Below are 15,714 nucleotides of genomic sequence, written 5' to 3' on the forward strand. Positions count from 1 at the left end.
AAAGCAAAACAACTGCGCTCTAAAGTGTTCGTTCTTTTCAGAATTTTTACGTTTATGTGTAATTAAACACAAATATTTAACTTGTGCATTTATAATAATGATATATAATGCATTGTTAACGTTAATAGTTCTTGTGTAAGCTTACACCAGCCCTTCCAAACCAACATGTCTTTTTTTCGCTATGTGTAAGAGAAGGTCAGAAAAATGTACATACATATGTGTAGTGGAAGGTGCATAAGCAAGTGCGTGTGCGTGTATGTGTGTGTGCATTGCGTATGTATAAAAAAAAAACAAATCGCCAAGCGATTAACAACAAATTAAAAGTGCAAAGTAAGCACTGTTAGTATATATATGAGCTCATATGTGTATGTGTATATGAATATGTGTGTGTCTATACATATATATAAAAATATATATGCATGCGTGTGCGAGAGCGCATTGTAGCTGTTCATGCTAATAGAACGTATTTGTAAATTGCTACAACAAAAACTGTGTGGCAAAATGACGTGTTTGCGCTAGTGTTGCCACTGACAACAGAATGCCAGGGCTGCCAACGCGTGTTCACAACCGACTTCCAACTTCCAAGCGGCTATTGGCTATTTTCTCCTGTCAGCATATTTAGTTGTGATAGTAAAATAATAGCATATCAAAAAGTAAAACGCATTTTCGATAATTAAATCATCCACAACGGTGCGTTCGGTGTGTGCGTGTGCCAAAAATAACATTGCCAACTAGATATGAGCGTATGTAAATTTCGGTTTGCAACTAGAGATGAGCGCATGTGAATATCGCACATCTCTATTTGGCAGCACTGCGCGGCTTGGCAAAGCAAATGATTTTTTTTGACAAGTCGCATTTCTTTTATTTAATTTTTCTTGCATCAATGTTTTTCAAGTGTAAACTGTAGACTCGGTTTCGGCAATGTGAGAGTGTTCAATCAAATGGTAGTGACAAGGTTGCTCCGCTATAAAGCAATTTAACTGGTTGCATTCGATTGACGGATTGAGAACTGCATTAAGGCGAAAAATCAACAATTCAACAAAAAATATATGAGAAAAAAGGCGAAAAATCAGCAAAAACACAACAGCCACACAGTGCGTAGGCAGCGGTATTTGCACAGCATTAAGTTTTGTTAGAACAACAAACAACAACAATTCTACAGTTCATTTGCGTTCGCAAATAAACAATAGCGAGCGATTGTGAGCGAAAAAAATTACGCCAGACACAAAACAACGTGAATACTGCAATCGGGCAAAGCTTAAGGACAACAAGTAGAGTGAGCAGAGGAGCAAGCTTAACAGTATTAACGGTGCCCTTTTGGGTGTCAGCGGCTGCGGCGTTAACACGCGCGGCGGCCTTGACAGCTGTTTTTCTAGGACAACGGGATCAGCAGCGCATATCTCACATCCATTTTCGGGAACCTTGTTGGTAAGTAACTGTTAACTATGTGTGTATATATGTGTGCGTGTGTGCGTGATGTGTGGGAGAGAGAGTAAGCTTATGACGCAGTTACGCTCTCTTTCTCTTAATATATATATATTATATATATATATACGTCTGTACATATTTATATATATATATATATATATACCTATATAAATATGTGTATATTTTTGCCAGGTTCTGTTTTGGAAGCTGCCAAACTGCCAATTGTGCGTATTTGTAATTTTAATGGCATTTCGTTGTTTGTTATATGCCACAAAAGATGAACAATGAACAAATTGGTGTTTCATCAATATCATCAACAACCTTATCATCATCCGCAACATCCACATCTGCAGCTGGCAGTAGCAGCCCAGCTGCTGCGCAACTCATCAAGGCCATATCAACAGGCGCCGCAACCGCCACCGGTACCGGCAACGCCAAAGACAAAGACACAAATATTGCCACATTGGTAACAAAAATCCAAGCGATTATACCCGATACGCCCATCGTTTCGATTGCCGCCGGCACGTTGAGTGAGAGCACCTCAACAACCACATCGACTAAGACGACACCGACGCCCTATTTCCAGGAGCAGCTAACCACCTTAATGTCGCACAATGTAAAGCTGGAGCAGCGTCCGGCCAACGACAGCAGCACCAGCAACAGCTGCAGCAACAATAACAATAGTCAATCAGCAGCTGCCTCTGCGCCTAGCCAAAATCATGTGGCGCCCGCTGATAAGAAAAACAATAGCAGTAACAGCAACAGCGCTGCCGGCGGTGGCAGCAGCAGCAGCACCACCACCATTGCGAACGCCGCGCATCACAATTTGAATTTAACTCCGCTACTGAGCAAATCTGGCCAACCAGCGCCCGAGGTGATTGCCGCCGCAACTGCGCTGCATCAGCGACGCGGGGCGACCACCAAAGGCAAGACCCAAGATGACCAAAATGTGGGCAAGCGTCAGAAGAATAAAAAGGTGAGTTGTCTATAATTCACCTTTCCTGTGTTGAGCAACTGTGTTAATTTGCAATATATCATTTATTGGTAATAACATAATTTCTATGAATATATGTATGTATTTTCTTGCTTTGTCCTGTCTTGCTTCACGCTTTAAATTTCCATTGCTGTTGCCTCGTTTTCTGAACCTAACTTAATTTCTGTTATATTCATTTTTTTACTGTTGGATTCCACAAGTATTTTTTATCATTCATATGTGCTTTGTATGTGTGTGTGCGTTATGGTTTGGCCGTCTTTAGCAGACATCATAACAATTATTTCGCACATGTATGGTACATGTGCGACGTACACATACACGCACGCATGTGTATTCCCTCAATGTGGTCGCACTTCATATCTGTGTTTTTGAATGATTTTCCAATTACATACATATCCAATAAAAATCGCACAAACATTCTATAAATATCAACAGAACTCAAACATACATACACGCATATGCGTCATACTTACGTATGTATGTATGTATAGAACATATACATATACATATAAAATATTCCTAAAAATGATGTAGCAAACTTTTTTTTTTATTTCTGCCCATACAAAAATTGGTTAACTATTAATTGAATTAATATTCACACACAATTCAATTTTATGTCGATGTTGTGCTGCTGCTGAAAGCGTCACTTTAAAGTGCTTAACAGCATGTCGTCTGCAAGTGTTGCGAATTACGAAAAGAAAACCGTTACTTTAGCTCAGGCAGTCTCCATCTACACATAAAAAACAACAACAACACAGGGGACGATGAAGGGAGCGCGTTGGTATGAGCGTTTTCATTTCTCTCCCGCTCACGTTTAGCAAAATGTGCCTGGACAAATGCCGTTATCTGGCAGACGCCATAACTCCTTCCATCATAGGCTTGCACAACACACACGCACACGTGTAGATTACGTCTTACATGCATATATAGACATGTGTATGTGTGTGCGTGTGGATGTGCAGTGTTTAAGCAAAATTGCAGATCGGCGGGCCGAACGTGTCTCTTTAAGTCGCACTTAAATTTGGTTTATTTTAATAGATAATCCTAAATACATTTTTTTGTTTTATTTAATTAATTTTATATACAATTTGAATGTGTTCTTGATTTCGTTTATGTCGTTAGGAAAACCACAATTCTATTAAATTATCGAAAAACGTTTTGTTGTGTGGCGCCGTCATCGTCGCCACAAAAACTTAACCACACGCATTAAATTGTTTTATCTAATTTTTTTTTTTATCTATTGCACTTGAGTGCCTGTGACTTGAGCCTGACATATCTAAAAATAAAATACATGCATGTGTATGTGTGTCTGTGTGTATGTACATAAACACGCATCTCTCTAAAAACTGAAGCCAAGTGCGTTGCATGTGTCAGAATTATTGACCAAAGCACCGTGGCAAGTCGAGCTGAAGCTGATGTAAGCCCAGATGCATGCGAACATTTCTACGTAATTCGAACTCGCAACAGACCTCACAACCCCATCCCAACCCCATCCCAACCCCATCCCAACCCCATCACTATCCCACCCACACTTTACGCAAATGCCGTGAGCTAAAGCTTTCGTGCGATGAAAATCAAAATGTTAGGCGCAGTTGCGTTTTTGAGGTTAAAGACGCACAAAGTCAGCTCCTTGACTCGGCAAACATATCTTTTGTGCTCTCGAAGCGAACACTACCAATTGTCTTGAATTGAATAAAAAAAAAAATTAAATAAAATAAATAAATAAATAAAAATTTAAAAACTTACAGACAAAGTACGATGCTTGGGAGGATAGCGAAATAAATGATCTCGACGACGCATCATTAAAGAAACTGCTCGAGGAGGCCTATTGGTATCGCAATCCGGGCGACAGAAAAAACAAAAGCGAGCGTTTTCTGGTAAGTTTTGCTTTGGCCGCAATCTATGCCGATAATATCTGTGCATTAGATTGTTATTTTTGTATCGCGTATTTTAATGTTTCACAGCAAATGCTCAAAAAGGCTGAGTACGACGAGGCGAATTCTTATCGTGCCATCAAAACCTGTCTAACACGCAATACGTCCGCATCATCATCAACGTCCAGCGGCTATTACGGCCACAGCAGCAGCGTCGGCAGCGGCAGCAACTTCGGAGCGCACAACAGCAGCAGCAGCTATCACACAAACCATCGGACAGCGTCGCAGCGTCATAAGCAGGGGGGCTCTCTGCAGGACTTGGTCGAGGCGACGCATCGCAGCGAGCTGGCAACAACGTCATCAGCGGCGGCAGTAGCAGCAACCCAACGTTTCAACTGTGATTATCAGCTTATTGGCGCCAGTAGCAGCAGTGGTGGCAACAGCAACGCCCGCGCCAATCGACGCCAGCAGCACAACAACAACAGCAGCAGCAGCAGCAACAACCAAAACTCCGCCTTAGCTGGCAAGAAGTTGAAGAACAACAACAACAGCAACAACTCATCCGTGTCAGCGCGACAACGCGAAGGCAGCAGCTTGCCAAGCACCGTCAACTTTGAGATGGCCAACATGGATGCCAAGCAAAAGCTAGCCATTGGTGATGAAGGCGTGGCAAGCGATGTCAATCCGAATCCCAATCTCAATCCCAATCCGAATCCGAATGCCGCCAATACTACTAACACCAAAGGCAATCGCAACGACACCGGCAGCTGCAGCAGCTCGCCCAATCAACTGAATGAAACTGGGAACACTGTCATTGAGTTCGATGTAGATGGGGATGCTGCTGATGTCGGCGGTGCCACCGGCGGTGCCACCGGCGGTGCTACCGGCGGCGCTACCGGCGGCGCTACCGGCGGCGGCAGCGCCAGCGGCAGCGGCGGCGGCGATTTGGCCGCCAATCAACTATTTGATCAAGCCTTGGAGGTAAGGGATGGCACTGTAGAGATGTGGGACATCAACTTCGATGAGACACTTTGGGATATGATCAATTATTCCCAAGCTTATTCAAATGCCGAAGACGAACACCTGCTTAATGATACATCAAAATTGCAGGCGGTAAGACGCGCCTCTTTTCACGCGTATCTATTCACCCGACAAACACAATTAAACAATGCAGCAACCCATTAATCAAGCGCTTAACTCGTATCCTTAGGAAACCATTTGTTTAGTTTGTCCGTTGTCATTATAAATAGATCATGTGTTTTGTGTTCGTAGTATATATCCTGTATATATGTGTTAATCATGTATTTCATTTGATGTAAGATGTGACTCTTAAAAGTCGGCAGTCATTAGTTTTCGCCTATTACAGCTGCTTATATATATGTAAATATTTTGATATCTTATCTAAACGATCTATTCTTCGCAATATTGACTGTTATTATTAGACAGAAAGCAGCATATTCAGTAAGAAAATAAGAAAATACTGTTGAACCACTTGGTTAGTTGATACTGTAAAAAGATTTGCCTTAAATGCTAGGATAGTTCATAAGCCGCTGTAAATTGATTTTGAATTTAAATGTTCTAGTCGCCTATGTGTCATGTCAAAGAATCTAACACTCAAATCCCATCTGCAGTCACATCAGAATCACACAATTCCCATCTCCACTCTCGCTCTCAGTCAGCTAACATTTGTGCATTTGTAACATTGTAAAACGCAGTAGTCAATCGCCGCTATCTCTGTCTCTATCTATTTTAAGTACTCCTCTAATCGCTGTTACCGTTTATTGTTGTCGTCTCTCATCGCTCGATATTCGCTATTTCCATCACTCGTTACTTTTTTTTTTTTTTCTCATTGCATTTACATCATTTACTCGCATCAATCATGAAAGCAGTGTGGAGAATCGGTTTTGGAATTCGGTTTGTGTGGAACAAGTTGAAGCAAATACCAAATTTTGATTTGCAAAAAAAAAAAAAAAAAAAAAAAAAACAATTTCCGCTGCATCATAACGTAATTGACATAAATATGTATATATTTGTAGCTGTAACTGTAGAATTTCAAAACTGGGCGAACTCTTCTTATTTATGTTTAAACTACATTTTTAATTAATTACAACTCTTTATTACACGCAACAACAACAACAAAGGCCCGTAAGGATAAGGCAATGCCAAATGTGGCTGCTAACCAAGCCATGTCCTTTAAATGCGAGAATCCACCGGACATTCTCAAGCCAGAACAGCAGCCCGATGCCAAGGATTTGGGCTCTGTCAAAGAGTTCCTAATTGATGATCCACTTCACTTCTCCATGCTGGAGACGTCGGCCAAGAATCAGAAACTGCAGCTGCAGCAGCAACAACTACCACTACCGCAGTACCCGCCAGCATTGGCCAATGCTGTAGCTGGCGGACAATTCACGCTTCCGTTGGGTGAACAGAAGCGCAAGGTGGACGCCGGCTACGTCTCTCTCAATGATAGCTACACGGCCTGCTCGTCCGTGTTCGGATTGACCAACATGCCTGGCAGCTTTTCTTCGGGCGGCAGTGGCTCGTCCAAGGGCTCTGGCGGCGGCAACAGCGCTGAGCTATTTGGGGGCGGAGATCTACGTCCGGCCAAGATTGGACGCATGATGACCGCAGCGGCCGCTGCAGCTGTCGTCGCCTCTCACGGCGCCAAGACCACAACGGTAAGTGAGAAGTTGGCGCTCGACTCGGAATGTAAAGAATTGTAACTTTAATTAACCTCTGTGTGTATTAAAAATATTATATTCAAAAAACTGGGCTAGGAATGGTTTTGTGTGCAATTGTATATAACAAAACAGAATGAAGCATTTACGATCCTATTACAGAGTCTCTCTATATTCATGCACAGCCGGGTCGATCTATCCATGTCCGTTCGTTTTTCTGTCTATCTCTTCCTCCCTCAGAGACAATCGGAGCCAAGGACTGGGATGGTCGGACATCAAATCGATTTCGATTCCTTGATCTTTGGTCTTACATCTTATTGGTTTTTGGTTTTTGGTTCAATTTCTGCAGCACGAGAATAAAGATTGGTCAACGGGCAGCATAAAATGCGTATTCATAAGTCATATTTGGGTTTGAAAATATCTGGCTTACCAAATTCACAGTTTGTATGTTTTTCGATTGGATTCTAGTCGGAAACGATTTGGAAATGGGCTTAAAGTTGCTAGAAACTAACCTGACAGTTGATATTCGGTATAAACATGAGTTCCTAAGCCGAAAAGCGCGCGATACAACATTGAGACATTGATCCATATAATTGTTATAATATAAATAGTTAGGGCTTATTAATTACAATTTATTTGTAATTAGTCTATCTTTACGTTGGGCAGAACTTAACAAGATGTTGTTTATGTAAACACCTTGATAATTCTCGCTTATTTCAACATTTGTTTAGCAATACCTACGCCCAGTTGTGCTCGGCTTTCGACGCAATCAGGCTCTTATCGCATAGGGTTCTATTGCAATAAATAATGTTGACAAAATGGGAGTTTGTCTGGCAATAAGACGAAATATTGTATAGCTGAGATGGAAATGAGAAAAGGCCATCATTATAAAAAAAAAAAAAATTTGGTCCCAACTTTATGTCGAGGCTATAGAAGTACACGAACGAACGACTATTTGTGGAGAGGACACAGGGCTTGGACGGGATTCGATATCAAAAGAACCATATGATGTGGGACTTACAGATATGTTGGGAGAATCGGCTGGTCCGGGGTAGCTTGAAAAAATGTAAAACTCTCTTATGCAAAAGATAAGTCGACTTATAATATACAGCTAGCGTAAAGCTAGTGTTATAATAGTCGGTAGAGAGCATAGTTAAATCTGTAAATGAAGAATTTCGTCAGGAGGTTTAGCATGTAACTGTAACATGATATAGTCGGTTGATTATGACCCGAGAGACTAGTTCTCCTAGCAGATAGATGGCTATATAGACTCGGCTGTTGATACGGATCAAGTATATGTATTTATGTGTTCATCTATATATACATTACGCACTAAACATTTGGCTGACGGCTGAAGCCATTGCCCTACAATACAAAATCAATATAATATATATATAGTATATTCATCTATATGTCATAAAATATCAAATATGAACATTATAAAGATTATATGAATTCCCATTTGCCTGTTACACACTGCGCAACAACATTTTCCTTTCATATTTGCACAAACAACCTTTGCATTGAGTTAAGACCGTTTATTGTAGGGTATTGCCGGGCAGGCATGTGCTTGACAGCACACAGTGAAGTAACAGGGTTGCATTCGATAAAAAACGGTTGATTTTGACGTGCAAACTGTCAAACGAGTAAATCCGAGCATCGAATGGCAAATTCATTTGAAAGCCACAAACGGAGAGTGAACAACACACAATAAGTCCGGACAATTGTCAAAGACATAAGGCATATAATACCTATTAGATTTGTACAATAATGAAAAACTAGGAATTTTGAACACAAATGAAAGTGAAACGTTTGAAGCGATGTAATAACGCACCGATCTCCATGTTTAAGCTGATGGTTAGTGCACGTTGTTGCAGCAATTGTATTGGGCGGGCGAACTCTGTGCAACTTGTGGCATAAAGTAAATTATGTTTTTGGCTTTTGTTTTTATTCTAGCGCCAGTTTGATGAGAACGGCAACGCGTTGGGCGATGGCTATGCCGCTGGCAATGGAACTGGCAGCAGCAGCAGCAACAACAACAACAATAACAGTAGCAGCAGCAACAACAACAACAATGGCAGCAGTGGCAACAACAACAACAACGCCAGTGGCAGCTCCTCCTTCACAACGCTTATCACAACCACCTTGGGCAGCGGCGGCGGTGGCAGCGCATTGACAGCCCCGCTTCAGCAGCAACATCATCAACAACATCAACAACATCATCATCAGCAACAGCGCTCGAATAGCGTCTCCACATTGCTCACAACTGGAGGCAATACAACAACAACAGCCATGGCTGCCGCCGCAGTAGCCGCATCCTTTAACAGCCAATTGCAGCAGACGCCAGGCTCTGCTGCTGTTGCGCCGTCGCAGCCGCCGACGAAGCTCAAGTCGAAGAAGAAGTCACAGCAGGAGCGCAACACGACCACAGTTGATGTGGAATCGGTGGCCGGTTACCGTGGCAAGGATCCCGTTGAGCAGCTGGTCAAGTACATTGAGAACGACGGCTCTGCGTGCGCGCAACAGCAACAGCAGCAGCAGCAAAAGAAAAAGGAGCGCAAGAAGCAGAATAAGCTTAAGAAATGCAACTCGCTGGAGGAGCTGCGCAGTTGCGCCAAAATGGAAGTCGATGAACTGAAGCGTCAGTCGGCCACCACCGAAATGATGCGCAACAAAAAGGGCGGAAAGCACAATTCCGCCTCAGTGGCAGACATCAACAAGAATTGCAACAAGGAGCAGCAGCAGCAGCAACAACAGCAACAGCAACAACCAACAGCACAACAATCGCAACAGACAGCAGCGCCGCGCAAGAGCGAGCGTCGCTCCTGGGGCACCGAGGAGCTGCAGTATTTGGGCGAGACGCCGCCCGCATTGAGTGATGCCAAGTTGAATGACAGCGGCAACAGCAGCTCCAGCAACAACTGCCCCGACACGCCCTCCTCCTCCTCACAGCTGGGTGCAGCCGGAGCAGCTGGAGCAGCAGCCGCAGCGGGCGCTTTGCAGGCGCTGGAATTGCCAACGCTGGCGCGCATGTCCGAAATGGAAGCGCTGAATACGGTGCTCAGCGAAACGGCTGAGTTTCATGTGGTCACCAAAAAGAAGAAACCAAAGAAACAGCGCGCCGTCACCATGGACGATGCGGCCGTTGCGGCAGCGGCAACAACTGGCGGCAATTTGCAGCGCATGCAACAGATAACCAAATCGGCATCGTCCAACATGATGTCACAGCGTTTGCGCACCAACATAGACTACTACAACAATAGCAGCAGCAGCAGCAGCAGCAACAACTACTACTATGCAGCACATGCCAGCTATAACAACAACAGCAGCAGCAGCAGCAACAAGCAACAGCAACAACAACAAGCACAGCAGTCACAGCAACAACAACAACACGCTGCCACATCATCAGCCACAGCCGCTGCAAATGCTGCAGCTGCTGCTGCTGCAGCTGTTGTTGCTGGCGGCAGCGGCACGCAGGATAATTCGCGTCGCAAGTCCACATCGTCTATGCCGCCCTCGGAGAAATCCGATTCAAGTGATCTCGACTCGGTGCACTCGTTGCCCATACAAACCGTTAAGAAGAAGAGCAACAACAAGCGCGTCGCCGTTCAGGCCAAGCACAACAACAACAACAACAATAGCAACAAAAACAACAACAGCAGCAACAATTCATCGGCGCCCATTTCATATGCGGACATTGCACGCAACAAACGCGAACAGCTGGCCCATGGTCACGGCGAGGACAGCGATGCTGGCGATGCACCAGGTCTGGTGTCGCCGCAAACGCTGCTGCTGCTGGAAAACAAGCTTAAGGCCAGGTCCAAGCAGCGTCCCGATTTTCCAGAGCTGCCGGGCGCCATGGCTGCAACAACAGCAACGGCCGCAGCCATAGCAGCTGGCGCTGCTGCAGCTGGCGCTGCTGCAGCCGCAGCGCTCATTAGCTATTCGCAGAGCCTCAACAAAACAGCTGCCCCCAGTGACACGGAGGCCAACAGTCAGGAACAGCAGCAGGCAACAGCTGTTGCCACTGGCACGCCCGCAGCGACAGCAGCAACAACTGCAACAACAACCACAACAGCAGCTGCGGCAGGCACAACTGCCGGCAGCACCTCGAATCTGACAACAGCAGGCGCTGGCGCCACAGCGGCACCAGCACTGCAAAAGTCCAAGAGCGTGGAGCACGATGCCAGCAGCAGCAGCTATAGCTTCAACAGCAGCAATCTGGATCTGCAGTATCCAGCGCTGGAGAAGACCGTCAAGCGGCACAGCCTCAATCATGTCCCGCTGCCGGCGAATGTGGCCACTGGCTACAACTTTGCAGCAGCTGCCAAGCAGCAGCCGGAAAAGTCCAGCATGGAAGTGGCACAGAGTGCAGCAGGCGTAGCAGCTGCAGCAACTACCTCAGGCAAGGCCAAGTGCAAGCCAAAGGAGCTCTCGCCCAGCAGCAACAAGAACAAGGAGAAACTCCTTAGCCAGAAGCCTAGTCAAGATGAGATATCGCCGCCGCCGCCGGCGCCGCCCGTTAGCTTCAATTTGGCCAGTGGCCACAGTGGCGGCACCATTACCTACAAGGCCACAGCGGCCACGCAGACGGAGGGCGCCAAGAAGCATAGCGGCGGCACTGCAGCAGCGGCTGTGCAGACCACATTGCCGCCGGTGGGCAACAGACCGGCTGTGATTATACTCAACGATGATCGCGACTCGAAGCTGGGCAGGCTCAACAACGAGTTCATCTTTGGCGATTTCAATGAGGACGAACTGAAGCTATTTGACGATGCCAGCGACAAGGAGTCCAACGATAAGCAACAGACAACGGAACAGCAGCTGTTGCAGCTGGACAAGGAGCAACAGACGATGCCAACAACGGCATCAACAGCAACCGCTACCGATCCCAGTTGTGAGCAACAGCAACTGCAATTGCTACTCAATGATTCGGGCACTGCCTCCGATGTGGTCAACAGCTCGGCCTGCATGGATCTGCTGCTTATCTCAGGGCAGGCGGCACAGTCGTCGCCCAATGCAGCCGCTAACAACAGCAACACCAGCAACACCAGCAACACAAGCAGCAGCAGCAGCAGCAACAACAATAGCAACAACAGCAACAACAACAATTTATCAACATCCTCGACACCATCTTCATCCGCCTCGTGCTCAACCTCGGCCTCCTCATCGACGCTGAGCAGCAGCAATGGCAATGGCAATAATGGCAATGGCGGCGGTGCCGCCAATCAGTCCAATGATAGCGGCATCTATGGCGCTGCTAACATATCCAATACCATTGCCGCCGCCGCTGCCATCAAGGATCAGGTCAATCATTTTCTCAGCAAGGCCAGCGCCAGTGCCAGTGCCAGCCACAGCCACAGCCACAGCCACAGCCACAGCCATAGTCATAGTAACAGCAGCAGTTGCAGCAGCTGCCACGATGAGCCGCTGCCCATGCAGCAGCTGGAGACGTGCAACGATATCGAGACGGCAATTATAGCGGCCGCACGTGCTGCTGCTGCTGCTGCCGCCTCCTCGCGCAGTGCCAGCTGCAGTCGCAGCAATTCGCTGGAGCAGCCGCCTGCCACAAAAACAGGCGCTGCCAAAACCAAATCCCGACCAGCTCTCTACACGACCTACAGCAATGCCGACAATCCAGCTGCCCACGATGATGATGATGACGATGATAATGATAATGATAATGATGACGATGATGATGAGGAGCAGCTGCACGAGCTCAGCTTTATGTCCGATCTCAAAACGGACTTTGTGGCAACCGCGCCGCCGCAACTGTTGCCCACACCACCGACGCGCCAATCTCTCATGTCCAACACGGAGCTCATTGTGGACTACATCAGCAGCTGTAAGTCGACAAGAAGAAACAGAAGCGAGAAGTGTATATATTTATATATGTTACTTGTGTTAGGCTCCTTTGGCTATAACGATATCTATCGCTATTTATCGATATCTAAACATTAGTTCCTTCAATAGTGTAGAGCATTTTAATTTTGTGACTACATTTGTAACGCAAAGAAGTTTTTATCGAAACTAACAAGTAAACCATGTGTACGTTGGAAACCATGTAGCGGGCGGACCTACAGATCTTTAGATTCTAGAGGAATATACTTGTATCGATACATTTAGAAAACACACGGCGTAAGGATTTTGAAAAGTAGCTTGTACTCGGAGTTTTTAAGAGCTGGAAATATAGCTTCCCCTTCCATTGCCCGAGCAGAGCTTGTTTGTTTCAAATTATCGATAACTATTCATGTAATCGATATAAGACGATATCGAAATTCTGTTTTTACGTGGTTTTTCAGACATAGCTCGAAGATTATTGGACCTAGGCAGACCAAATTTGGTATGAAGATTCTCGTTTAGTATACATATCCAAAATAAAAAAAAATGCGATTTTTGTTGAGAAACAATTGTGCAAGACGTGCAGAACAAGTTTTTGGAATTAGAGCCCTGTGCTTTAGTATTAGAACCATTTGGATGTCATATACAATCTCTGAAAACGATTGGATTAGAACTTCAGTATTTTTTGAAAAGTTCAATAATACAAGGATTCGTTTCTCGTAGCGTAGATCCAAAGGGTTGGAGTACATCTATTTAGCAGAAGATTTCAACATTTATCCCCAATTCAAATTCATAAACTTTGTTTATGCTGTTTTATGATCAAAGTATGTTTCATACACTCAAGTGAAAGCACTTTACTTACCTTCTCTTTCACTTTCGTCGACCTTTTTAGCCTGGAATGCCATAGTCAATAGCAAGTACGTGACCTTCTACAATGATCAGGAGGAACAGCAACAGGAAACTTAAGGAATCGAATGAACTCCTGATGCCGCTCGTCGCCCTCGGCCGTTGCACTCCTGCTGCAATTTAAATTGGAAAAAGGAAAACAAAAAAAAAAACACACACACACACAGGAGAAAAAAATTAAAGAAATGAAACGGAAAACTGTAAACAAAAGCAAAAGCAAAAACACACAAAATTTTATATTATGTTGCATGGTTAATTGTTGAACCTATATTTATGTGGTGTGCTGTCCATTGTTAACACACAATTGCACACACACACACACACACACACAAATCACATCTACCAGCTACACCTACACACATATATAAACATATACATATAATTATATATATACCTGTATATATATATTTATATATATATTTATATTTGCTATAACAATACGCTTTTTAAGCTAATGTAATGTATAATTGTACCAACTATTGTTGAACTATATTGATCACCATTGGAAGCCTCACAGATTATCAATAAACAAAAACGAAACAACAATTATTAACAAATAACAACAATAACAACAACAACAACAAAACAACAACAACAAAAACAACAGAGACACCAATTCAAGTCAGGAAAGCGCTTAGGGTTCAGTTTTTTTTTTCGTTTTTTGTGTTTTTTTAGGCCAAAAGTTAAGGTTCCAACAAGTTGGCACAAAAACCGTTAATTGCATAAAATGTCCTTTATATATATAAATATATATATAACTTATTTAAAACTAAATCTAACTGTAAGACAACAACAATAACAAATTTAATTTTGTTATATTTTCTAGATTTAACCGAAAGCATAAAACTATTTATTTAGATATATAGGAACTAGTTTATATATATATATATATATCTATATATATATATATATATATCTATAGAAGAAAAAAGAAAAGAAAGAAAAAAGAAAAAATAGAAATTGAACATTTTCAAGCGCATTTTGAAAACAAATTATTTTTTATTTAGAAGCTCTAGGATTTTGTTTTTTTTTTTGTTTTTGTTTTAATTATTGTCAAAATATGCATAAATATTAAAATTTGTTAGAGCTGCGCGTCGGTAGCTTAAGAAAAAAAAATAAACTATTTGTATGCCAGGAAAATCTAGTTTCTTCAGGCTAAAGACAAAAGTCGAAAAAAAAATAAGAAATATTCAAGAAGAAGCACTCAGAAAACTATGAATGTATGTAAATACGAAAAGAAATTTGCGTTTATATGTATTTAAAGAATTTGATATATGTATTAAAGAAATATATAAATATGAATTTATATATATAACATATATATATATATAAATATGTTTACATATGTATGTAGCTATGTAAGCAGGCAGCCATAAGCCTAAAGAGGAGACGCGTGTACTATGCTTGAACCCGTACTTGAACGAAGTAAAGCCAACTACCCGAACCCTTAGCCCAGAAATGGGATAAAAATCAGTAAAGAAAATTACATTTTAAATATAGTTTACAGGTCGAAGCAAAACAAAACAAAAACAAAAACAAAACAAAACAAAAAAACATAAATCAAAGCATAGGCAGTTTAAGAAGCAACTATATTATTAAAATACTTTTTTTTTTATAAAAATATATATATTTATATATATATATATACCTATATACGCATACATACATAAATATAAAAAATTAAAAAAAAAAAAAAAGAAACGTGAATCGTTTTAAAATCATGTAAAATGTAAGAAAAACTAAATGAGAAATTGGAAACTTACATTTATAAAATTATTTAAAACAAACACTTAATAAATAAACAAAGCACATTTCAAATAAATAATTAAGACAACACATTTCAAACAAATTACATAAAATTAAATAAATGAAAAAAAAAACACATCAAAACTTAAATGCGCATAAATAATGTTTCAATTTTTCGATTAGCATGTACGAAAGTTCATCAAACTCAAAGAAAAACAAACATAAAAACAAAACCTCATTACTTTTG

At 42.6% G+C, this 15,714-nt stretch overlaps 1 protein-coding gene across 1 annotated transcript; it reads left to right on the plus strand.

Annotated features, from left to right (window-relative positions):
* The first annotated feature begins 13 nt into the window (after window positions 1–13).
* tyf (twenty-four) lies at window positions 14–14,267 on the plus strand. The gene is made up of 8 exons (XM_064682902.1): window positions 14–195; window positions 896–1,428; window positions 1,621–2,404; window positions 4,171–4,299; window positions 4,387–5,409; window positions 6,438–6,974; window positions 8,931–12,819; window positions 13,708–14,267. Exons 3-8 carry the CDS (start codon window positions 1,706–1,708, stop codon window positions 13,779–13,781), a joined length of 6,351 nt encoding a protein of 2,116 aa, XP_064538972.1. The 5' UTR covers window positions 14–195; window positions 896–1,428; window positions 1,621–1,705; the 3' UTR covers window positions 13,782–14,267.
* The last annotated feature ends 1,447 nt before the right edge of the window (window positions 14,268–15,714 follow it).

The sequence above is a fragment of the Drosophila montana genome, unplaced genomic scaffold (genome assembly GCF_035044405.1).
Source record: "Drosophila montana isolate Dmon_TW-CO22-7 unplaced genomic scaffold, ASM3504440v1 contig_2534_1, whole genome shotgun sequence".
NCBI lineage: Eukaryota > Metazoa > Arthropoda > Insecta > Diptera > Drosophilidae > Drosophila > Drosophila montana.

What these genes read in the sequence shown, in the direction of transcription:
- tyf (XM_064682902.1), top strand. Translation starts at nt 1,706, where the DNA reads ATGAACAATGAACAAATTGGTGTTTCATCAATATCATCAACAACCTTA. An exon ending in AGCGTCAGAAGAATAAAAAG is followed by an intron (nt 2,405 to 4,170) that starts GTGAGTTGTCTA and finishes AAAAACTTACAG; the next exon opens with ACAAAGTACGATGCTTGGGA. An exon ending in ACGGCGCCAAGACCACAACG is followed by an intron (nt 6,975 to 8,930) that starts GTAAGTGAGAAG and finishes TTTTTATTCTAG; the next exon opens with CGCCAGTTTGATGAGAACGG.